At 38.6% G+C, this 24,481-nt stretch overlaps 1 protein-coding gene across 1 annotated transcript in view; it reads left to right on the top strand.

Moving 5' to 3' along the window:
* The window catches only part of gcgra (glucagon receptor a), a 74,466-nt gene extending 54,585 nt beyond the window's left edge, over window positions 1–19,881 (top strand). Inside the window, exons 6-14 of the mRNA XM_081386320.1 lie at window positions 479–585; window positions 753–921; window positions 4,913–5,072; window positions 5,196–5,256; window positions 7,950–8,019; window positions 13,556–13,644; window positions 14,723–14,870; window positions 18,581–18,622; window positions 18,725–19,881. Coding sequence (XP_081242446.1) covers window positions 479–585; window positions 753–921; window positions 4,913–5,072; window positions 5,196–5,256; window positions 7,950–8,019; window positions 13,556–13,644; window positions 14,723–14,870; window positions 18,581–18,622; window positions 18,725–19,087 — 1,209 coding nt within the window. The 3' untranslated portion in view covers window positions 19,088–19,881. The remainder of the gene's footprint in view (window positions 1–478; window positions 586–752; window positions 922–4,912; window positions 5,073–5,195; window positions 5,257–7,949; window positions 8,020–13,555; window positions 13,645–14,722; window positions 14,871–18,580; window positions 18,623–18,724) is intronic.
* Window positions 19,882–24,481: the final 4,600 nt, after the last annotated feature.

Raw genomic sequence — 24,481 nt, 5'->3', positions numbered from 1 at the left:
GTTATCGGGAAACCCGGCCCTGATAACGACGGAACTTGCGACCATAGTTGGCTAACGATGCTTTCGGGAAACGAACCCCTGATAAAGACGGAATATGCGAACATAGTTGGCTAACGATGCTTTTGGGAAACGCACCCCAGTCCGGTTCCGTTCACACATTGCGGCTTTGAGTCCTGAAAATGTACTGGTGTGAGTTCGGTTATAGAATGTGATTGAAACTCCCATAAATAACTGAACTGGGTGTGAACGTAACCGTATTAAAGACTCAAATACAGATCTGACAACTGAATTCTGATGCTGTGTGAACTGCGATCATACTGTACAAAGAATTTAACCTGCATGCTCCTAATATAAAAGCACATCAAAGTATTACATTAGAAGTTGCTTTAGAGACTGTATATTAACAATTTGTGTGCATTTAATAAACTGTGCATTTGCGTCATTGTCTGATCAGATGTATTTGTATGTCTGCGTGCAGCAACACTACGGACGGATCCTCAGTCAGTTTCGGACCATGTACACCGTTGGATATTCTCTGTCTCTCGGGGCGCTGGTGCTGGCGTTGGGCATCCTTGTGGCCTTTAGGTAACATTCAAGTCATCTATTCCTTCTGCTTACATTTTAAATTGAAAACGTGTTTTTGCATCAGTTTTTGGATCTTTGAATGCGTTTATAGTTAAGGAGTTGGTTTTCTTTGTGTGAACAGTGAACAGCTTTCTGACTTTTCAATCATTGCTCTTTGTTCCCTGCAGGAAGCTGCACTGCATGAGAAACAACATCCACATGAACTTGTTTGCTTCCTTTATCCTGCGAGCCTCTTCTATCCTCATCAAAGATGCCATGTTGGAAAGGCCTGATACCTTCCATGTTGGTCAGGACATCACCACTGAACTGGAGGTGGAGTGGCTGGTTAAAAACGAGGTCCAATAACCTGCTGTCTTTCTTTATGATTTGTTATGAAATGATAATAATACACTGCCGTTCAAACATTTTTCAATGTTTTAGTCTCTTCTGCTGACCAAGCATTTCAAATTACAATTTCAAATAACCATTTTTCGTTTGAATAAAGTTTAAAATGTAATTTATTCCTGTGACGGTAACTCCAGTCTTCAGTGTCACATGATGCTTCAGAAATCATTCTAATATGCTGATTTGATGCTCAAGAAACATTTCTGATTTTTATCAGTGTTGAAAACAGTTGTGCTGCTTTATATTGTTGTGAAAACCGTGATACATTTTTACAAGATTCTTTATTGAATATAAAGCTAATATAAATTTAAACTAAAATACATTTTCCTTTGAATTGGAATTAACATCTAATTAAGTGTCACGAAAGATGAAAGTCTTGAAAATGTAATGCATCCTTGTTAAATAAAAGTATAAATTTCATAAAAAAAAAAAATTAAAATACTAACCCAAACCTTTGAACAGTAGTGTATATCTCTGGATTCAAGGACATTTTTAATAGTCATAAGCCTATTGGACAGCTGTGGTCAGAATTATTGGCACCCCTGGTAAATATGATCAAAGATGGCTGTAAAAAATAAATATGCATTTTTTATCCTTTTGATCTTTCATTCAAAAAAATTGCAAAAATCTAACCTTTCATTGAAGTAAAAAAAAAAAGTGGGGGGAAAATCACATTATGAAATACATGTTTTTCTCCAAAACACATTGACCATAATTATTTACACCCTTTTATTAAATACTTTTTGCAACCTCCTTTTGCCAAGATAACAGCTCTGAGTTTTCTTCTATAATGCCTGATGAGTTTGGAGAACACCTGACTAGAGATCAGAGACCATTCAATATCTCTCCAGATCCTTCAGATTCCCAGATCCATGTTGGTGCTTCTTCTCTTCAGTTTTCTGTAGGGTTCAGGTCAGCGGACTGGGATGGTCATAGCAGAAGCTGAGTGACACATTTTTGAGTTGATTTTGATGTTTGATGTAAGATCCAATCACGGTCCATTATAAGATTTCTAGCAGAGGCCGCCAGGCTTTGATTTTTTTATCTGGTGGTATTTGCTAGAATACATGATATGTATCTGAACAAGATGTCCAGGACCTCCAGCAAAAAAAAAAGACCCACAACATTAAAGATCCAGCGGCATATTTAACCGTGTGCATGGGGTACTTTTTATCCCTGTTTGCACCAAACTCATCTAGTTTAGTTTCATCTGACCACAGAACCTTTTAAAGTTCCAGTCGTATCTGACAACTGAATATGCTGGAATTTCTTTTTGGATGATCGAGGAGGATTTTTCTTGAAACCCTCCCAAACAACATGTGGTGATATAGTGGTTGTTCGATGTATTTTTTTATTTTATTTTTAATTTAAGACCCCAAGACTCAACTAATCTCTGCAATTCTCCATCTGTGATTATTGGAGAGTCTTTGGCCACTCAAACTTTCATCCTCGCCGTCCATTAAGACAATATAGACACACGTCCTCTTCCAGGCAGATTCGTGACATCTTTAGTTGATTGGAACTTCTTAATTATTGCCCTGATGGTGGAAATGGCCATTTTCAATGTTTTATCTATTTTCTGACAGTCACTTTCTATTCTGTGAAGCTCATCAATCTTTTGCAGCACATCAGAACTATATTCTTTGGTTTACTCATTGTGATGGATGATTAAGGGAATTTGGCCTTTGTGTTTCCTCATATTTAAACTCCTGTGGAACAAGAAGTCATGGATGGACAATTTCATGTTCCTAGTCTGGTGTGCTAAAAATGTCAATATTAATGGGAATATACTTAAGAGATATTTTACTCATAAAGGGTGGCAATAATTGTGACCAAGGTGTTTTGGAGAAAAAAAAACATTTATTTCATAATGTGATTTTTTTTTTTTTTTTTTTTTTTAAGATCAAAAGGATAAACAATGCAGATGTCTCTTTACAGCCATCTTTGTTCATATTTACAGGGGTGTCAATAATGCTATCCTCAACTGTAATTCCTTTAAAGAAATATTCAGGGTTATTTACAATTTAATGTCTATGGACGGCATGTTGTGAATTCTTCAGTTAGGGAAACTTTCCTTTCCTGTCGGATATTTTATAGAAAAAAGTACTAAAAGCACCATTCTACTTTTAAAAGATAGATTTAATGCAATTTGTTAGAATTAGTGTACCTAAAACTAACTGAAGAATTATTACTAATATATGAACTACATTCGGCATATATAGAACATTATTCTTGGTAAAAATGAAACACTATAAAACAAACATAGAAATTGTTGTGCTGTAAAATATTTGTTGAGTTAGTTTGTGATAGCTGTTAAAGGAACACTTCGACTTTTTGGGACTTTATCGTATTCACCGTATCCCCAGAGTTAGATAAGTCCATACATACCTTTTTCATCTCCGTGCGTGCTGTAAGTCTGTTTGACGCACCCACCGCTAGCCTAGCTTAGCACAAAGACTGGATGTAAATGGCTCCAGCTAGCATACTAATCTCAATAAGTGACAAAATAACGCCAACATTTTCCTATTTACGTGTTGTGATTTGTATAGTCACAGTGTGTACAAATAACAAGGTCATATGAGACACAACCATTTTTTAAACGTTTAAATACTGAGAACTATTTTCTCAGAAGGCGAAGCACTGCTACTTGGGCGGAGTGATTAGCGCAGCACCCGAGAAGCGCCGTTCCGTCAGCAAAACCAACGTGACTAACCCAATAGAGGAAGCGCTGGTGTCTGAGCGTGCAGGTCTGGGAGTGCAAGTGCAGGTCTGCAGCCAGACCCTTCTCGGAACAACTGTAATAGTAGTGAGTGCCCTATTCATGTAATAGTGTCACTAATGTTACATTACATCTAGCTAATGGCACTGTAACAGTAGGCTAGTCATCTAAAAACATAACGGAACACTTACCGCAGCCGCAGGTGGTCCACTTTGTCCTGTCTTTACTATCGATGGGATGGCCATATCCTTCAGCACACATTTCATGGTCCGTGTGGCAAATTCCATTTTTTCAAAATAGTCGTCCTCAGTGAAATGTTCTGAGTAAACGCGATAGTCCTTGAAGATGTCTACTGGTGTGTTTGGATCTATATCCAGAGCAAGTAGCCATTGATTCATCAGGTCAGCGTTTTTGGTTGGAATTCTATGAAACATCATGGTATTACCTGGTCTCCCCTGTTTATTGTCGCAGCTCTTTACAATACTGCGAACACCCATGATTGTAAAACTTTGCATTTACTATCTAGTAATTGCTGACTCTATTACTCCAACTCTGAGCGAACTCTCTGCTCCTCACCACGGCGCTTCTCGGGTGCTGCGCTAATCACTCCGCCCAAGTAGCAGTGCTTCGCCTTCTGAGAAAATAGTTCCCAGTATTTAAACGTTTAAAAAATGGCTGTGTCTCATATAACCTTGTTATTTGTACACACTGTGACTATACAAATCACAACTTGTAAATAGGAAAATGTTGGCGTTATTTTGTCACTTATTGGGAGCAGTATGCTAGCTGTAGCCATTTACATCCAGTCTTTGTGCTAAGCTAGGCTAGCGGTGGGTGCGTCAAACAGACTTACAGCACGCACAGAGATGAAAAAGGTATGTATGGACTTATCTAACTCTGGGGGATACGGTGAATAAGCTAAAGTCCCAAAAAGTCAAAGTGTTCCTTTAACTAATGCAGTATAAACTGTACATTTAATGTAATGAATATTTCATGGAAGTGCTTTAATAAACAGCTTCTGCTTTCTGCTTTTAAACTCTTTAGTGTAAATAATTGTCCATGCTAAAATGCCGTCCATGACCAGGAATGACCGGGAATATTCCTTGAAATGCATGTTTGTATAGATATGGCTTAAATACCTGTTTACTGAACAGAGGCGGCAGGTTAAAAATTAGCCTAAAGCTTTCAGTGACCCAAAAACACGTCAACGTGTTTGTGTTTCAGACGGCGGTCGGCTGCAGAGTTGCTGTGGTGATGATGCAATACAGCATACTTGCTAACAGCTACTGGCTGCTGGTGGAGGGCATCTACCTCCACAGCCTTCTGGTCGTCACAGTCTTGACAGAGAGAAATTACTTCGGCATCTACCTGTGCATTGGCTGGGGTGAGAGGTTCAAAGCTTTTACTCCATGACCTCATTAACAGGGTTGAAGAGTTTCCTCATACAGAGCATGGCAGATGGTTTATGCCTCATCTCACAAGCTCTCTCTCTCTCTTTCTCCCTCAGGCGCCCCTCTGATATTCGTGCTGCCGTGGGTGATTGTGAAGTACTTGTACGAGAATGAAGAGTAAGTTCTCTGGAGCCACATGGGATGAGTGTGTTTGCGTCGGACGGACTGATGAAAGCCAGCGCTCGTGAAGCAGTCAGTGTGTTTTTGCGGTTGGAGAGTTGGCAGACAACAGTACTCTGTCACTGTAGCGTTTGTTTTATAACAAATCAAATACATAAATTGTGAACACAAGCTACCTTTAATCCAGATGTCAAAAGCTCTGATGCTATGCAGATATTCAGCTTCTATATGATAGATGAGTATTGAGCACTTTTATGTACCTGCAACATCCACTCCAGTCTTTTGGGTTTTGCCTGTAGCAGCCAACGCATTGCATTGTCCTTAAATTTGCACAGTGCTTTGTAAAATCTTGTACTGTAAATCATTCATTTACCCGCTGTTATTCTTGAAAGGGCTTTCAAGATGTACATTTATATTAATGACCCTTTGGGTCTGTTGATGTTACATATAATAGTATCTATTCCATCCATATTTTAAAACCTGACTGCATTACATAATTCCCATAGGTTACATTGCTATACATCAAATGTAAGTAGAACCAAAAACTTAAGATATACAAAGATGCTGCACACGTATTACTATGAATGGGAGAAAGTCTAACGCACAATATGGCGGAATAAGACCCGCCTTCTAAATAAAAGAGCCAATCGCTGATTAGTAAAGTCATTGCGTCACTTCTGCCGTTAGAAGATCCTTTTGCTATAGAAACAGTCAGTGTTCTGAGACGCGCACATGTGCATTGGCTGGTCCAGCCTGAAAAATGCATTTTTTTGTTATGATTTGAGCGTTTAGAAACTAAATTTATGAGTCAAATGTTGTCAGATTTCATTGGCGATTTCAAATATGAAATTTAAATGCAATTTGCAGTTTTTGAAGCCCAAAAAAGCGCATCCATCCATCATAAAAGTAATCCATACGGCTCCAGGGGGTTAATAAAGGCCTTCTGAAGTTTAATTTTTAAATCACATATAAAGATGTACTCAAGTCCTACTTAAGTGGGTCCAAAAACCCTTTAAAGTTCAGCTAATTGGATTTAATACATTTAAAATATAATATATTTCCATTTTCCATTTCCATTTCCACTTTCCTATACTTATTTTATACCTCACCAGCAGGCACAGTGACTGATATAAGCCGTGTAGGTTGTATATCTTGAATGTGTCATGCTCTGCTGGGGTTGAGGAAAGGTTCAAATTCTCTCACACTCATCACCCCGTCCATCCTGCTGTATTGGGAAGATAAAAGAATCACTCTTTCCTGTTGATAAGCTGCACATCGTTTCCACTCTCATCAGACTGCATGTCGTCTGTCACGTTTTTTGCACTCTATCACTCCAGATACTGAGATAATGCTGCATTTTCAGTTTGCAGATTTCCGGTATGCATTGAAACTGTATTTGTCAAAATATGCAGTATGCAATATAAAACAATGATTCAATTTCTAGTGTGATGAATTAACCAGAAGTAATATGAGCCACAACTGTAAACATCTTGTTCTTTATGCGTTATTTAATGGAACTGCCACAAAAATGCATTTACATTAAAGTGATAACTTAATGATCTCACTGATTTACTGAATTCAAACAAATATGCACGATGGAGTCATATGACAACAAATTAGCACAGTACATAATGGGCTGTGTTTTTACTAGCTTTTTAAATATTAAGCAGTATACAGTGCATGTGCAGTATCCAGTAAAAAGTAAGCTGGTATTCCTTTCTAGATAATATTTTCCTCAGTGGCATAATTTTGGTTATATTAAAACGTGGAATTTTACAGTGCCCTTGTTACACATTACATGTACTTATATAGCAATAAGAGTAAATTATGCACAATTTTCAGCAACAAACCCTAAATCAAACTGTCTGCCAGAACATCTGTCACGTTCATTTTTTTGCTAGCAGACTTTCCTCTATTCGCCAATGTTTTTTAAAACTGGGGATTCCCCGCAGGTTGGAGATTTAGCTACTCCATGTATGTAAACTCTCTCGCTCATTGTGACAACTAACCACTCCCACACCAAATACTTGTCAAAGTAGCCGAAGAAACTTTTGTCTATATACGGATGTGACGAGACACACACGGACGAGTGACGCATGTACACAGTTTGCCATGAAAACCTTCCCGCTAGGTCTAAAATATAAACATATATAATAGGCTTACCATAGTGAATCAGGGTAAGACACACACACACACACACACACACACACACACACACACACACACACACACAAAAACAGTTTGAAAGAAGGATTTAAATAGTGTTAATTTTGAACAAAAAAGTTGCATTGTGTGCCTTTAATATGATTCAGTACTTATTTGTGTAATTACGCTGTAACAATGACACCTTAAAATAAAGTGTAACCTAAAATGTTATACATTTAGACTATATCAACCCTGTAAAGTCTGACTCCCCCCCTTTTTTTTAATGGAACAGTTTATTGAAACTTCAGACAAAAGATTTATAAATAATCCTCAAGCCTGATGTATCATATTTGATACTCACATGTTAACATGATTTTTTTTATTTTCTAAGAAAATATGTATAATCAAGTAAACCTAAGTTGCCTCAGTCCAGTAAATGTTCATTATAAGTGATGATTTTGTGTGTGTTGAGTATATTTGATGAACACAAGTAGGCCTCATTTGCTCATTTACTGTGATGTATTTGATCTCTTGTTGTTGATCAGATGCTGGATGCAGAATATTCACATGGAGTACTGGTGGATTATTCGCTCTCCCATCCTGCTGGCCGTGTTGGTGAGTGAGAGACTCGTTCATGTCCCTCTTCAGCCTCTCTTAGCTGTACTTATCAGTCTGAGTCTCCCACATCCAGAGCACTGTTAATGACACTTCACCTCCTGTAATGCCACTTTACCTCCACCCTTGAAGTCGACATGAAACCAAAATTGCTTTTATGCCTTGATTATCTGGAGATTGGACAGGAAAGTAGAAGGAAAGAGGGGGAATGGATTCAGGACCTGTGTGGCGTGATAGGGGGCGGCAAACGGAATGATAAAAGGTTTTTATAATACTTCTTTCTATGACAGAAACCAGCAATACTGTTGTTATTAAACCCAAATAAATAAAGTAGCCGACTATGCCACCTAGGTTGATTACTGAAACCCAGGACTCAATTTAACCCAATTCAATATTCTCACTGAGGGCTGGACACTATTGACACTCAAACAGTAGATTGAATTACAAAATCTTTTATTACCATAAAACCAGGATAAACTAGATATTAAAACAAGTTATCAAAAAGAGATGCAGTCCTTAGCACAGTCCAGACTCCAGTATGTCTTTATGGTCAACGAATGAATGTCCTGGGTTGGTCCCACAGCATGTAGGCCTCCACAGATCCAGGCTGTACTGGAGGGAAAATAAGAAACAAACTGCCAGTATCTCCAGTCCAATGCAAGCACAAAACTAATGTTAGCCTATTACCACTCTCACTTGTGCACACAAATACCCACACCAACCAATACACACTACAACCCAAATAAATCACAGCACTGCAAAAGCCAAGAGCTATGGCTAGTGTACTGGGTAGGGTTGCAACAGCCGTTCGTAAGTTCTTTCTTAAATTGGAACGTAAAGTCCACACTAGAGGCTTAGTAACTGCTAGCTAGTTTGTAACTAACTCTGAACTTTATTCCGTTGCACCATTTGTTCGTAAGGCAGAACGTAGCTACAGTAGTGGGTCGTAAGCTCTCCGTAAAGTAATGCGTAGTCGCATAATATGATGTTTAGCCTCGATGATCCAATAGCAGCCTTCAAATACGTGAGCAGGTGTTGTGTTGAAATGCTGTGAATGTCAGTTTATCCTTCATTCTTTTGCCGGTAAAAATAAGTTTCCATTAAATACGATACTTGATCATGAATAGCATTTAAGTGTTTTTGTAAATAACATTCAGAAACTGTATTTGAAATGAAATGAATAAGGATCAATAAATAAATATTGATACAAAAAACATAAGAAATTACGTTTATTGATTATGACTGATATTTGACATGCACATGGACCGATGCACACAGCGGCGTGCTGATGGGTTCGTGTTAAAGATAGCCGCTAACAAAGTAATCTTTTCACATAATGTTCTCTCTCTTAAAATGTAAGCGAGTGTTATGTCAGCATAATCATATATGTCTAAAGATTTTAAGTCTGTCAGGTAAAAGAAGAGCTTATTGATGCAGTTCAGTCTGTCTGATATTTTATTCCATCCGTTACTCCTGATCGGAGGCTGCCGTAAATATTTAGTTTATACGTAGAGTTACGCTTCAACTAAGTTTAATGGTGCAACGCAAAAATATTTAGAAGTGCTTAAGTCGTAACTTAGTGTCCATTTATGTCAAAACTAGGCTAAGTTATAACTTACGCACAGCTGGTGCAACCGGCCCCTGGCAATTAGTTCTAAGTCTCTACTAGTTTTGACTTACTCTGCGTCGCCATCGTGCTCACCTCCCGCTGATTCACTCGTCTCCGAACACTTGCTGAGTCTGATTCACTCGTCTCCGAACACTCGCTGAGTCTGATTCACTCGTCTCCGAACACTCGCTGAGTCTGACTCGCTTGTCTCCGAACACTCGCTGAGTCTGATTCACTCGTCTCCGAACACTCGCTGAGTCTGATTCACTCGTCTCCGAACACTCGCTGAGTCTGATTCACTCGTCTCCGAACACTCGCTGAGTCTGATTCACTCGTCTCCGAACACTCGCTGAGTCTGACTCGCTTGTCTCCGAACACTCGCTGAGTCTGATTCACTCGTCTCCGAACACTCGCTGAGTCTGATTCACTCGTCTCCGAACACTCGCTGAGTCTGATTCACTCGTCTCCGAACACTCGCTGAGTCTGATTCACTCGTCTCCGAACACTCGCTGAGTCTGATTCACTCGTCTCCGAACACTCTCTGAGTCTGACTCGCTTGTCTCCGAACACTCGCTGAGTCTGATTCACTCGTCTCCGAACACTCGCTGAGTCTGATTCACTCGTCTCCGAACACTCGCTGAGTCTGATTCACTCGTCTCCGAACACTCGCTGAGTCTGATTCACTCGTCTCCGAACACTCGCTGAGTCTGATTCACTCGTCTCCGAACACTCGCTGAGTCTGATTCACTCGTCTCCGAACACTCGCTGATTCTGACTCGCTTGTCTCCGAACAGCTGTGAATGTAATTACTCTGCGTCACCGTTTTCTCCACACTTAGACTAAGGCTGATTTATACTTCTGCGTCGGACGTACGCCGAAGCCTCTACGCTGTAGGCAACGCGTTGGTTTTCATTTATACTTCTGCGTCGTTGTCCGCGTTGACGCGCAATTACACTTGCAGAGGGAGCATGTGAAACCCGAGGGAGCGGTCCTAGCAGACCAATCACAGCGCTTGCGTCCGCGTAGAGTTGACGCGTTGTTACATTTTTGGAGAGGTGCACGTCAGGGTACACCGAAGGGTACGCGCGCTACACACAGCCTACGACATAGCTACGCCGTGAGTTCGACGCAGAAGTATAAATTGGGCTAGGTTATAAAGCTAGGTTCCCTCTGTGCTCTACATGTAGTCACATTTACATATTTCTTACCTATGAAACTCGTATGACAAAATTTGTGTGAAGTGTAACAAACAAAACAAAACAAAACAACTTGAATTATTCTGTTAATGCGTAAACTTTAAAATACTTTATAAATAAATTTGCCACTCTGGGTCACATGACCATAAACTATAAAATTACTATCTTGAAATTAATATCACATGTTCCTTTCACTAACAGCCTTGTGGAAGGGCCCTTTGTATTCATTTGTTCACTTTCATTTGGAACACCCATACAAATGGCGTCCCCTTCCCGAAGTGCCCTTCAAGGGTTTATTATTTTCTGTTTGGAATTCATCCTGTATTTCCACTTGAGCTTGGTTTGACACGGCACGCATACAAACCGTTCTCAGACCGTGATGCTAGAATGCATGGAGTTGCCTGGCTGCCAGTTTCTCTGTAGCTGGCTAAGCACGTCATTTGAGCAAAGTTAAAGCAAGTCAATTATAAAATTAATAGAAATATCTCGTCATCCTCCACATCAGTCGCTATTTAAATCTCATATCATCTGTAAACTTTTGCGTTACCAAGGCAATGACGTATTTAATTGCAAAGAACTCCGTTATCAGCCCCACAGTGGAACATGAAAACATATCCGTACTGGCTGGACCACATCAGCAGAGTATGGTACATTTAAGCAGTGAGAACCAATGAATCCGTGAACCAATTTAAACGATTTAAAAGATTTTAGTCACTAGAATGACTCAAAGTCCTCAACTTTAACATATACAAACACACACGGCCAACTGCCAACTGTATATTCCATTAACCAGTTATAGAACACAAAACTTGCAGCAAGAATTTTGAACGACCACCTTTGTATTTACTGTAATAATTTAATATCAAAATATTTTTTTTTAAGTATTTAGTTTTCATAAAGTTATCCAAAACCAACATGGTGGACAAATTAATATATTTTTAATGAATTCTAAGAGATTTCTGTCCCTCCATTGAAAGTCTGTTCACCCAAAACTTCACTTCAAAAAGTTCATAAAGAGATCATAAAATAAATCTATAGGAATCGGGTGGCTCATTCCAAGTCTTCTGAAGAGACATGATCACTATATATATGTTAGCATTACCTAACAATGACAGTGATGTTAATGATTATTGTTAACTTTAGTTGCTAAAATATTACTGTTCATTGTTATAATATAATATTAACAGATATGAATGTTGATTTTAATAATATACTGGTAAATGTTGAAATGAACATGTACTAAGATTAATAAACTCTTTAGAAGTATTGTTTATTGTTAGTTCATGTTAACTAACTAATGTTAACAAATGAAACCTTTTTGTAAAGGGTTACCAAATAATATATGTATTAGGGAACAAATAGGTACAGAGCCCCTAAAGGGACATGGTGAAGGAAACAAGTAATAAAAACTCAGTGAGTGTTTTAGCGCAATTTTCTCACGTCATGGGATCACAACACTAAGAGATAGTAAATCTTTTCCTGGATTTTTTTTTGTGCGTTCCCAAGTTAGACCTTCCTTAACATAATGCCAAAAACCCAAAGTCTCTAGGTGGTCTGGTTGAGAAGTAGATAGAAGTGCAAGATTGGTGCGCACAGACAGAACAGAAATCATGAGTTAACAATCGCAATTTTGTCCGGTGGAAAATTGCGCTAAAAATCTATGAGATGCGAGGAAAAATTCTGTCAGTGTTCTCTTACTAATGTCTGCATTCCCCAGAGAAAATTTGTGTCCGCTCGCAAAATATTTTGCATTCAGAAAGTTTCCTGGAGAAATGCATACGTTTTGTGAGAGAACACAAAAGCTTAGAAATGTATTTTTTCCTCCCATCCCAAATTTTTTCCACCACCATGTCCCTTTAGGGGCTCCTTAAATAGGCATGATTAGTCTATGTTAAAAGCAATATAATCACAAAACTAATGCAATTTAGTTATAAAAGTCCTGCCCTGTCAGACAAATTCAAAATCCTGTGGCTATTTTAATTCAAATTCACATTCATGAACTGAAAAGAGGCTATTCTTAAATTCAGAATTTTGCCCATATCCCATATTCATAGAAAGAATTATGAGATTAACGATATTACTGTGACCCAGGCTTGACTTTATTATTTGACATAACAGAAGGAATATGAAGAACACAGGAAGGTTAAATGTTTTATGCTGTTTTATGCCCTGCAGTTTCCATTTATGCTCACACCGTCACACCCAATTACATTGCATTTGCTTTAGCATTAAACACAACATTCAAAATTGAAGTCATTTCCATTATGCACAGAGCATATTGCCATATAATGTCGACTCTCAGTAAATCAGGAGGCACCTACACGTAATGTGTTTTAGAGTCTACAGCTATGATTTCAAAGAATCGCTCTCCCCTACTCCAGTGTCTTATTTCCACATGATTGCGAGGAAAGGCGCAATACTGTGTAAAATTGTCTGGCATCCATAATGCTCACATTGGCTGTGAAGTGCAGATGAGCAGTAAGCAATGTGCATTGATGTTTCTACGTAACTGTTGAAGTGTTCCTGTAGTGGGCAGGAATTCCTATGTTTGAATTATCATACTGTTCGACTGCTATTTCCAGACTCTCCCAAGCATTGCTGATTTCCTTCCCCCAGTCTCTCGTCTTGAGTCATTTGTTGCGCTGTGAGGGAACTGTTGTGTCAGTTTTGTCCTGCTAATATGACATAATGGTCTTAACCAGGGCATTATGATGTTTTCTTCTCTGTTCAGATTAACTTCTTCATATTCATACACATCATCAAGATCCTCGTGTCCAAACTGAGGGCGCACCAAATGAGATATACTGACTACAAGTTCCGGTGGGTGTCCTGCATTTATAAGGGTTAGTTCACCCAAAAGTGGAATGTCTGGTATTATTTATTCACACTTATTCCAAACCTTTTGCTTCAGAGGAACAGCTTGACATTTCAGTTAGTTATATGCTGAAAATCTCAAATCTCCTTCAATTCAGAGCCTTCGAACATTTTGCATCACAACTGGTTATGAGAGAGTTGAAAACCAATGACATTTGCAAATAGGATGTGATGTGTTGATACACAATATCCACCATATTTTAATAATTTGCATGCAAACGTGATCAAGATGTGAGACCTGCAGCATGCCAGCATATAGTCGAGGGATTTTCAGTCTTGCATTCATATGTTCATTGTTCTCTAATGTTGATTAATGGTAACATGACATGCAAGCAAACAAATAAAATATTGAATCTTTTTTAGTAACACCACGTCCACACCGGATTGAGACTCTATACTGGATGCAACAAAGCGACCGTTGCAAATCCATTTGTCGTTCTTGACAGAAGTAGTGCATAAATGTGTCATGTCGTTTCGCGCTACATCCAGTGTAGACAGCATCATTGATTATAATTTATTGTATTTGCTTTTTTCATATCGCGTGGTGTAAGTTTTTTATTTTTATTGTTTTTATTGTTTCTATTTTCAAATTATTTATATATAGGGTTGCACATAAATAAGGCATATTATTATTATTATTATTGTTTTACCTCTTTTATAAAAAGTAATATTACTACTGTTGTAAATTACAGTTGTCCTGAAAAATATATATATTTCATGATTCTGATAATTAGAATGTTTATCTATTTTAATTTCACATTGTTTAATTATTAGCTTTTCACCAACTCATGAACCTTCTTCAGTTCCCTCATGAACCCCCATTAGGAAAAACCCTTGTATAAAACATTTAGTACATTCTTCAAAACAACAGAAAGAAAGTCATACAGGTTTGGAACAATATGAGGGTGAGTAAGTGATGACAGAATTTGCATTTTTGAGTGAACTGTCTCATTAAGCATTTGCACAACATTGTGTGTTTGTTTCTGGATGACCTGCGTATCTTTCGTTTTTCTTTCTTTTTCAGGCTTGCCAAGTCCACCCTCACTCTGATTCCGTTACTGGGGATACATTCGGTCCTGTTTTCGTTCGTTACTGACGAGTCTACCTCACATGGTGCTCTACCCCTGCGCATCACAAAGCTCTTCATTGACCTCTTCTTTAACTCCTTCCAGGTCAGAAAGCCTTAATACACCATCACTCTTCCTTTCATTTTGTGCTTTTTCAGTGGAATGACAGGACTATGAATTAACTGAATTGCATTAAATTCCAATCAATTCAACACAGCCACACAACAGAGCAATTTACTGTAGCCCAACATATACTATTTTCAGGTAACTTTATAGAAATAAATATTGACACCAAATTTAATCTATGGATTATGTAATATGCTGAGTAGAGCATTCTTTTTCACCATGAACCAATGTATTAATCTATTAAATATAATAAAAATATACAAATGATCATATGTGAATAATTACATTTTTAGAAAACCTACTGAAATTTGTAGTTAATATGTAGTAGGCTTATTAGTATTAGAAAAACGTCTCAGGTTACGACTGTAACCATGGTTCCCTGAGAAGGGGAACGAGACTGCATCATGAGTTAATGCTACGGGAACGCTGCTCGTGAGCTGGTTTCTGAAGCATGTGTTTTTTATTGGCTACTGCAGTCATGTAATGTTGCATCTGCGCATTTCAAGTATATAAGGACGGCTAGAAAGAACATCAACAGCTTTGTTTGAAGGAATATGTACAGGAATGCCCGAAAGTATGGCAAAGTGATGCAGTGTCTCCCCTTCTCATAGAACCATGAATACAGTTGTAACCTGAGATGTTACCTTTCTAAGTGGAACTCTACACTGCATCATGAGTTGATGCTATGGGAACAAAACATCCACTATGCCAAGGGTCGGCAACCCAAGGCACGAGTTTATCGCAGGCACGCAAGCAAACGCGAGAGAGGTGTATGTATTTCATTCAGATAAAGTAAATAAATGGCTTGAGTTGCCATGTTCCCCTTTAATATGTTATTTATCTTACAATTCTGTATCTTGTTTGTCACCTCAATTCAAAATGAGGAATTTAATTGAATTTTTAGGCACTGTCAATTCAATTATGAATTATACACAACAAAAAGATGGATAACAAGCTCAAAGCTCAGATGTAATAACAAATGAAACATTGTTATGTTCTTGATATGCAAGAAAGAAATCACTTCACCTTGCCAAAATCTCCCTGAAAGCCCCATATGCTTCAAATCAGCAATGCATTCAAATGTCCCTTGATCGGGCAGCAGCTTTGAAAAAAAAAGACAGAAAAAAAAGACATTTTGTAGCTTATTTTACTGTGTCAGGACTAATTGCTTTGAGAGAGCAGGCGCTACAAATTGGCTGACTCACCCTTTGACAAACTGATAATGACACTCAAGTGGAGCACAGCTGCAATGCGTTGAATTTGTATCATCTGCCTGGAGGAATTGCTCTGATGAGACTTTTCACATGTGTAAAGATTCAGAGAAAGAGAGAGAGAGGACATAAAGCTTGACTGTTATTTATCCATCTGCAGACACTTCATGCTTATTGGCTTTGAATATTTTACTGCAGATGGCACTAACTGAACCCTAAGTCTCTTTCATATTGTCATGTTTAGCTCATTCGCAAAATAGACTGACTATTACTTTTATAGATTTTTGAAAGCACTTTGTTTTTATTTACAGAATGTTTGACTACGAACAATCACAGAACATGATGTGTAGTTGGGCTTTTGCTGTAAAAAATGCTGGACATTCATTGCATACGTTGAGCAGTGTGTGTTCCCTGGGAATCAAACCTATGAACTTAGCATTGCTAATCTTACTGTACTAGTCGAGCTGCACCTTGAGAACAGCTTGAATTGCTAATCCAGGCTGGTTTATAGTGGTTGTTAGTTCTGGTTTAAATTAGGGTTAAGTGTAGGTTTAGAGTCAGGGTTTGTAGGAATGTTGCCCTCGTCCTGTGGTTTGTAGCTTAGTTTATTGTTAGTATGACATGGACTTAAAAAGATCATGCTTTTGTACAAAATATTAAAATATCAATTCATTAGAAGAGGTTTTTTACTCTACCACCTGCATGACGTCATTAAAGGGATAGTTCACTCAAAAATGAAAATTCTGTCATCATTTACTCACCATCATGTTGTTTCAAACCTGTATGAGTTTCTTTCTTCTGCTGAACACATTAGAAGATATTTTGAAGAATGTCGGTACATTCAAACAGTTGATGGCAGTCAATGGGGTCCATCAACTGTTTGGTTACCCATATTGTTCAAAATGGCAAAATACCATAGTAGTTAAGCGTACACCCCTGGTCTTTTCAGCTTGTTGTGCATTAATACCATACCACCTTGTTGTAGGTGTGTCTTAAATTCGGCATGAAATGAAAGTTCTGATAGTCTTTTGAAGTGAAACACTTGTCGGACAAGAAAAAAAGTTTGTGTTCATGGGGAATTGATTGGATGGTTGTGGTTTGCTATTGCTGCGATCTCAAGTGACAGGTTATCCTGTCCTCTCGCCAGTAAACACGTCATCAGAGAGAATAAGAGATGTTGCTACAAGAGGGAGAGGAAGTTATTTTGATTAAAGACAATGAGGCAGGGTTCTCAAGTCTCACGCATTGGCCGTGAGACACACGCAATTCAACCAGTTCACACGCTCACACGCCACACCGTGTATTTCTCACGCTGAAAAGGCAATGCCAACCAAGTTGTCCTACAAGCTTTATATATAACGTTGTATATGAGGCGCGGGCACACAAAGCGAAGTTTCCTGCCGCCAGCACGTATCCCGGCCAGATTGCGTTCGTTAATAGGCAACATAGATGCGCGAACACACGGAAGTTGACGGAACATTCTCGGCCACCGTACGTTCGTTACTAGGTAACCAACAACATCGCGTGAACACACGTCGTGATGGAGAAGGTAAGTTGGACGAAAGCTCGTCTAACATTTTTAAGGCTGGAACATTTAATATATAGCCCATCGTATACATTATTATTGATGCAGTCAAAAACTCTACAACTAAGTTACTTTGCAACCAGGCCAGAAGCATTGGTTCAGTTTGGCTAGCTTACATTATCTGAAACTAAGGGAAATGTTAGTGGGTATGGGAAGGAATGAAGATGTATTTCTTCATTTTATTTTAAATAAATTTAAATGTATTTATTTTATTTTAAATTATATTATATATTATACTGTATTAATAGTATTTCTGGTTACATTAAGGCTACATATATATTAAAGCAAGAGTGCTCTGGGTAATATTTTATATCCTGTCAAAACATAACGTTACTTTAATCATTGATTGCCATGCATTTGTATTTTTCAAACACTAGCAACACAATTCACACTAACATACCTTAATAATATGTCATTTGTTCTCAATGTCCCACCACACAATAAATCATTATACCATTTCGACTAGACACATTCAAAATGCAAAAATATTTGTTTTTCCAAACTGTTTGGAGCAATTTGTTATATTTTTGTAATTTTTGTAACTTAGTTGTAATTTTGAAATATAACATTAAAGAGTATATTTGATGTGATTAATTGCTCTGTCATTTATCAGATTTACCAATTGTTATTTTTAATTTGTGCTGGTTAATTATGAACAATGGGTAAAATTGGGGGGCGGGGACAGGTGGGGGCGGGGCTCCATTAGGGCTCCTCCCCCAACCGCATGTGATCTCACTCCAAGATTTTGATAAAACTTGAGAACCCTGTGAGGGCACATGAATGAAAAAATGATGATGTGCAAGGATTTATAATAAGCAAAAATGAGAATTGTCAGTTTTGATTTCATGGTGACTATAAATGATTTGCTTATTCATGCTCTGACATGTTCACAGGGGCTGCTGGTAGCAATCTTATATTGCTTCGTCAACAAGGAGGTGAGTTCAACTGTTTTCTTTAATGTACACAACCTCACAAAGGTAGTTCTGGATTCACAAATATGTTTCCTGCCCATTCTGTGCATCTTCTTGATTGGTCAGGTTCAGTCTGAGATTCTGAAGAAATGGAGACGCTGGAAGCTTGGGAGGGACATTGAGGAGGAGTACCGCCACACTTACAGCCAGACCCTTCAGATGAAAAGTGGCAGCATCCTGGTCCATTCCTCCAACCTCCCTCGGCTGCCTGATATCGCTACCACTACCTCCCGGCTTGGGAGTCCGGAAGAGAAGCAGATGTTGGTGTCCAACAACCAAAACGGTATGGGTACTGGGCAGGGATGCCTGCAGTTCACCTCCACACCCCAGGATGGCTCCACCTGCAGTTCAATAACAGAGGAAATAATGGTGGTGGACAGAGGAGAGTGTTGTAGCGTTCCACAGGGCAATGCTGAGAGAAACCTGTGAGATGAAGTAGACTCCAGGTGTCTCACCGAAAGACCCATGGCCAGACCACTCTCACTTCCTCTGGCTGAGGGCCCTGAACCCTTTGGCCTGGTTGGAGCGAGAGGCGTGTGTATTTATGTGTGTGTCCCTGGCACCCGTGTGAGTTTGTGAGAGTGCTGCCCTCTCTGAAGCTCAGCAGAAAACTCATGTTACATGGGCAAGCAGAAGGTGGACATATGTTAACAAAGATTTGCACAAATGTACATGCTAACAAACCCTTTGATGAAAACAGAGTCTTAACTCTAGTGTTATACAATATAGCTGTCTGTGATATTGATGATTTAGTAGAAAAAACCCATCTGCACTGCAGGGTCCAAATGGAACCAGCAACGGTTCAGCAAAAAACATCTACAACCAGTGTCTCTGGATGGACAGAAAATTAGAGATTCACTCAACTGAACTCATCAAAAACTTAAGCAAACCGGTGAGTGTGTGAGTTCGGACTGAACCGAAGGAACCCTACACAAATTTCCATGCAACTTTGTGCTAATTTTGGGGCAGGTGAAACCAGCACACCAGCATTTTTGTTTGCATATATTTTGGAATCAATTGATGCTTTTGGGTACACGTAACAAGTAAAGCTGTTTGTGTTTAGTTTCATTAAAACCATCCTTGGATTTGTTAGAAATGAATTGCCTAGGCAAGGTATAGATATAGACTGATCAAGCCCTGTATTGCCCATGTGCCTTTTTCTATAGGTCATAGACCCCAATATCAAAGCAAAAACACAAAAGCCGCTTTTCCACCGCTGGGCCAAAAAAAAAATAATAATAATGGTAAGGAACAGTTCCAGTTATATTTCACTTGAGCTTGGTTCAACACGTCACGAATACAAACCGTTCTCAGACCGGAATTCTCAGCATGGTTGGCTAGAATGCATGTAGTGACGTCGCCACTCAGGATTGGTCACTTTGTTGTTGACTGGCTGCAAGTTTCTCTGTAGCTTGCCAAGCGCGCCATTTGAGCAAAGTAAATACAATTAAAAGAAACATCTGATCATCCTCCATAATGTGGTCGCTATTTAAATCTCATACCGTCTGCAAACTCGTGTATTACCATGGTAGCAATGGACGTGTTTGTATTATATTCCAAAGAGCTCTGTCATCAGCCCCACAGTGGAAAATGAAACCATAGAATGGAACCACAGAATGGAACGGTTAAGTAACAGGAACGGTTTGGCCAGACAGTGGAAACGCGGCTAAAGATTGACCAAACAAAGTAAGTGAAGTACAAATCCATCAGTCACTGACTCAATCTTCAGAGATGAACGTTGCTTAAAGCAGATTCTGTATAGTTAACTGGACATAATACACACATTAGATGAATGTGCCACTATTAATCACTATTAATGATGTGCTCCCTTCAAGGAAACATGCTTGGTATACTCAAGCATGCAAAATGCAGCCATATGTTGAAGACTTCAAAGGGTCTGGGTCAATGCCTTAATGGAGTATTTTGCCGGATCTGATTCCCTTGTGTCAGTGGTCAGAGGAGATGACTGTCCACAAGACACGTACAAGAGTCAGTGTTAGTTAGCAACTGCTTCTTCTCTCGCATACTTCTCAACTCCCAATAGGCATTCAAATCCTTTGCCATAGAGCTTTGGGATGTGTAGGAGGAACTGAGAGGACGAGAGCGAGAAAGCAAAGACCAAATTTAGAACAAATTCCAACATAAGACATCGATCAAAATGATTCCTCACTCAGAGGATGTTTTAATGCTCAGATCAAGGATATGCCATAAAAATACGCAATGCAAGACACTGAAATGAGGTTGCGGCAAAGGTTAAGTGTGTAATTTCTGTGACATTAACACCACTAAAACTGTTTGTTTGAGTGGCCTAACTGGGACATAACAACATTGATTCAACCAATACCTTGAGTTTGGGTTTGGACTCTCTGTCTGAACCATGGGGTCAAGTTTTGTCTGGTTAATATCAGCAGTTTGCTCTGTTAGATCCAGTAACTACATCATTATGAAGGAAAAATTGACGGCCATTCAAACGAAGCTGTGTATTCTGACAAAATACATTTTTATTGCAAATGTTTTATTATATGATAGTTGTCGAGAAACTGCATTTAAGAGGAATGCTAATGAATGAGTTTCCCCTAGATATTGAAAAGAGTTTGAAATTTGTCATTTTTGCAATTCTGTTTAGGGCCGATTACGGCGTATAAGTGACATACTTCACCTTTAATGACAATGAGCAGCTGATGCCCCATATTGTGGCATTTGTGTGCATAATGATGCACATTTATATTTTCTTTAGATCATCAAACACATGATGATTATCGCAGATACTATGTGGGGCAATTTGCACAATTTTAATTTATAATTGTTGTAGATATTGGTAAATGCCTGTTGAGATTTGTAATGACTTTGTTTTGTGGTGTCTGCTATTTGTGCACATGGTGTGTATTTTGTGCTTGTGTGTGCTTTGTGGAGAGTAAGAGAAATATTTTGGTTCCGGTTTAGTGTTGAGTCAACTAAGAAGAAGAATTGCTGCCATTTTTTGCAACACTCAAGACCAGTTTGCCTTTTGAGTGAAACTGGCTGAGATAAATCAGTCCTTCTGTGTTAAAGGTGAGGTAGCGGTGGCTAATTTGTAATAATTGCAGGTGAAAGACTCACAAAGTACTTTCAAAGTGCTGAACATTAGAAAATTCAGTTGAATTTTTGCCAAAAAGCGAAATACTTTATCGCCACAAGGGATCAAAGGCCACGATCTTATTTGCCTGAGGTTGTCTGCCAAAGCAAAACAATCCTGTTGAATATTTCAAACAGATTTTTCAAAATTGCCATCATCTAATGTTATCCAAGCATGTGAGTAATCGCGGAAGTCGATAAATCATGCATGCATGGGTCTGTCTTCTATTTCAATGTGAGCGTAAGCCCTCTGTTTCTTGCAGCCAATCTGAAGGGATGCCAAATTCTTCAGTGAGGGAAGCAAAGTGCCTGTTATGCTCCTCTATCTGCAGTCAAACTTCAGACCCTCTTGCAATGTCTAGGAATGAACTTGCAAAAAGTATCCCAGGAGCCAGAGCCATGCTTTGGATGCAGAAGACATGGAAAGCTGAATCTATGTAACAAAACATGCATTTTATCAACTGAACCGATTATTAAGCCTCTGAACGGTAATAAGGTCACGTCAATAAATTGGATGTTGACAAAGTCAATAGTGAATAGCTTGTATAGATGTAAAGCGTTTGGGTCGCAATTGGTCACATGACACATGAGGATCAATGATGTAGAAGAGAATATTGATATTAAATGTGTTGCTCTCACAAAATTGCCATACTGTATGACTTCAGAAAGCTTCATGAACAGAGCACATATGGACTAATTTTTATGGTGCTTTTTACTTTTTGGAGTATAAATTGTCATGTATGGAAAAGGGCAGCTTGGACGTTTCGTATAATGTCTCATTTTGTGTTATATGGAAGAAAAAATGTGGGGTTGGAATGTCATTAGCATTTTCGGTTACACTTTATTTTAAAGTATCCTTGTTACAGTGCAATTATACAATTAAGTACTATGTAATATTAATATCAAACAATATGTACTTAACTATAGGGTTATGGTTATGAATAGAATTTGGTTTACAGTTATTTGCATGTAATTATGCATCATTTACTGATATTTTCTATAATAAGTACATGTAACATGTAACAAGGACAGTGTAAAATAAAGTTTTACCGAATTTTCCATTTTGAGCAAACTATTCCTTTTAAGTTTTGTTTTTGCCAAAATTCAAAAACAAAGATGCCAGTACAACAACAACAACAACAAAAATATAATTTTGCATAATATATAACAATATCCTGTTTGCGCCTGAATTACACTCTATTATGACTACAGTGTCTTTGGTTGAATGTATTGTGAATTCCTCGGTAAGGATTCCCCAAGTTTTTTTTTTTTTTTACAGTGTTGGTGTTTCATAGCATACACCTCAGCTACATTGCAAATGACTGATGCAAAACAATAAATTTAGAGCACTCCCATTATAATCAAAGACACAACGAACGCAAATGAACAGTGTGGAAGCGTTGCTCATTGTAACGGGTGTGCTCTAGTGTTGTGTTGTGTAGCTTGCTTGCTTTGTAGGTGGGCTGATAGTATGGCTGGCCAGACAGGGAGTGTAGCAGATAAGGCCTGCCATGCTGTAGATTAAAATATGTGCTTGTGTAATGTTTTTTTTTTATTTTTTTTTATTAATTATGATATGAAGGTGGTGAATAAATAAATTCAAGCGAAAAAAGTATTTGTGGTTTGTCTTTCACTGTTACCAAATCAGTAGAGAATGTCAATCCTACTGTATGCTGTCATAGACAACCTTTCATTGCACCATTGAAAGAGAAAAACTTATTGACCCAGTGAAGTTATCACTAGCACTGAGGGGGTAAACCTCCATGCTTACTTTTTTAAACATGTACATTTCCATGCAAATCACATCGTACAAATTCCTACAAAATTGCATAAACTCGTAAAACACTTGTTTTTTTAATGAGATCAGGTTGGTTTGAACTGTGAATTTTGGGTTAATAAAGCCTCTAGATGTTTAGCACTGTTTGAAGGTTAGTTTAAAATTTACATCGGCTTCATGTACTTATAATGAAGTACATGAAGAAAGTTAGCCAATCAGCAGTAGGGGGTGTATCCACTCATGATGGGGGAGGAGAGAGCGTGAGTAAGAGGGAGAATTGAAGAAAGACTGTAGAAAGAGAGATGGCTGAGAGACATTACAAAAGAAAAAAGCTCACTGGGAAAAGAAGGGTTATGATAAGGCAAGACCTTTAGGACCTGCATTCAGATTAGAAAAGCTTTCCAGTGCTGGAGGGACTGAATCAGAGGCTGAGGCCCCCTGTTTGGGGGCGGAGCAATGAAGGGAGGGGTGTGTTTGTTTAGGTTGATTTCCGATATCAACATTGTTTCTCAGAAATCACTTACTGCACCTCTAATCTTTGGACAATTTGGAAAATTAGGCAGCTCTATAAACAATTGCAAGTTTGAAGGGATTGTAAGCGTTGCTAGGTGGTTGTTAACTCTTTCCCCGCAATTGATGTGTTGTTCTGGCATTCCATGTTTTTACTGTAAAATGGTAGGGGGCGCTATTACACATCTTCTGAAAGAGTTCCGCATTTCCAGATCCAAAAACGAGTGAAGAAGAAGATCTGCATAAACCAGTGCTGCGTTCCAGTCCACTTTTAGACACGCACTTGCGAACTTCCCTAAGCACTTCCCCTCGGGGGAATCCCCGCCACCATTTTGAAGTGCGTTCCACTTCCTGAAGTGGACGAGGGAAGTTTATATGGACAGACCCTCGTTCCCTCGATCTTGACCGAGGGTGCGAGTCTA

The sequence above is a fragment of the Scardinius erythrophthalmus genome, assembly GCF_964197995.2.
Source record: "Scardinius erythrophthalmus genome assembly, chromosome: 1".
NCBI classification, from domain to species: Eukaryota; Metazoa; Chordata; class Actinopteri; order Cypriniformes; family Leuciscidae; genus Scardinius; species Scardinius erythrophthalmus.
This window is presented reverse-complemented; position numbering and strand designations above follow the sequence as displayed.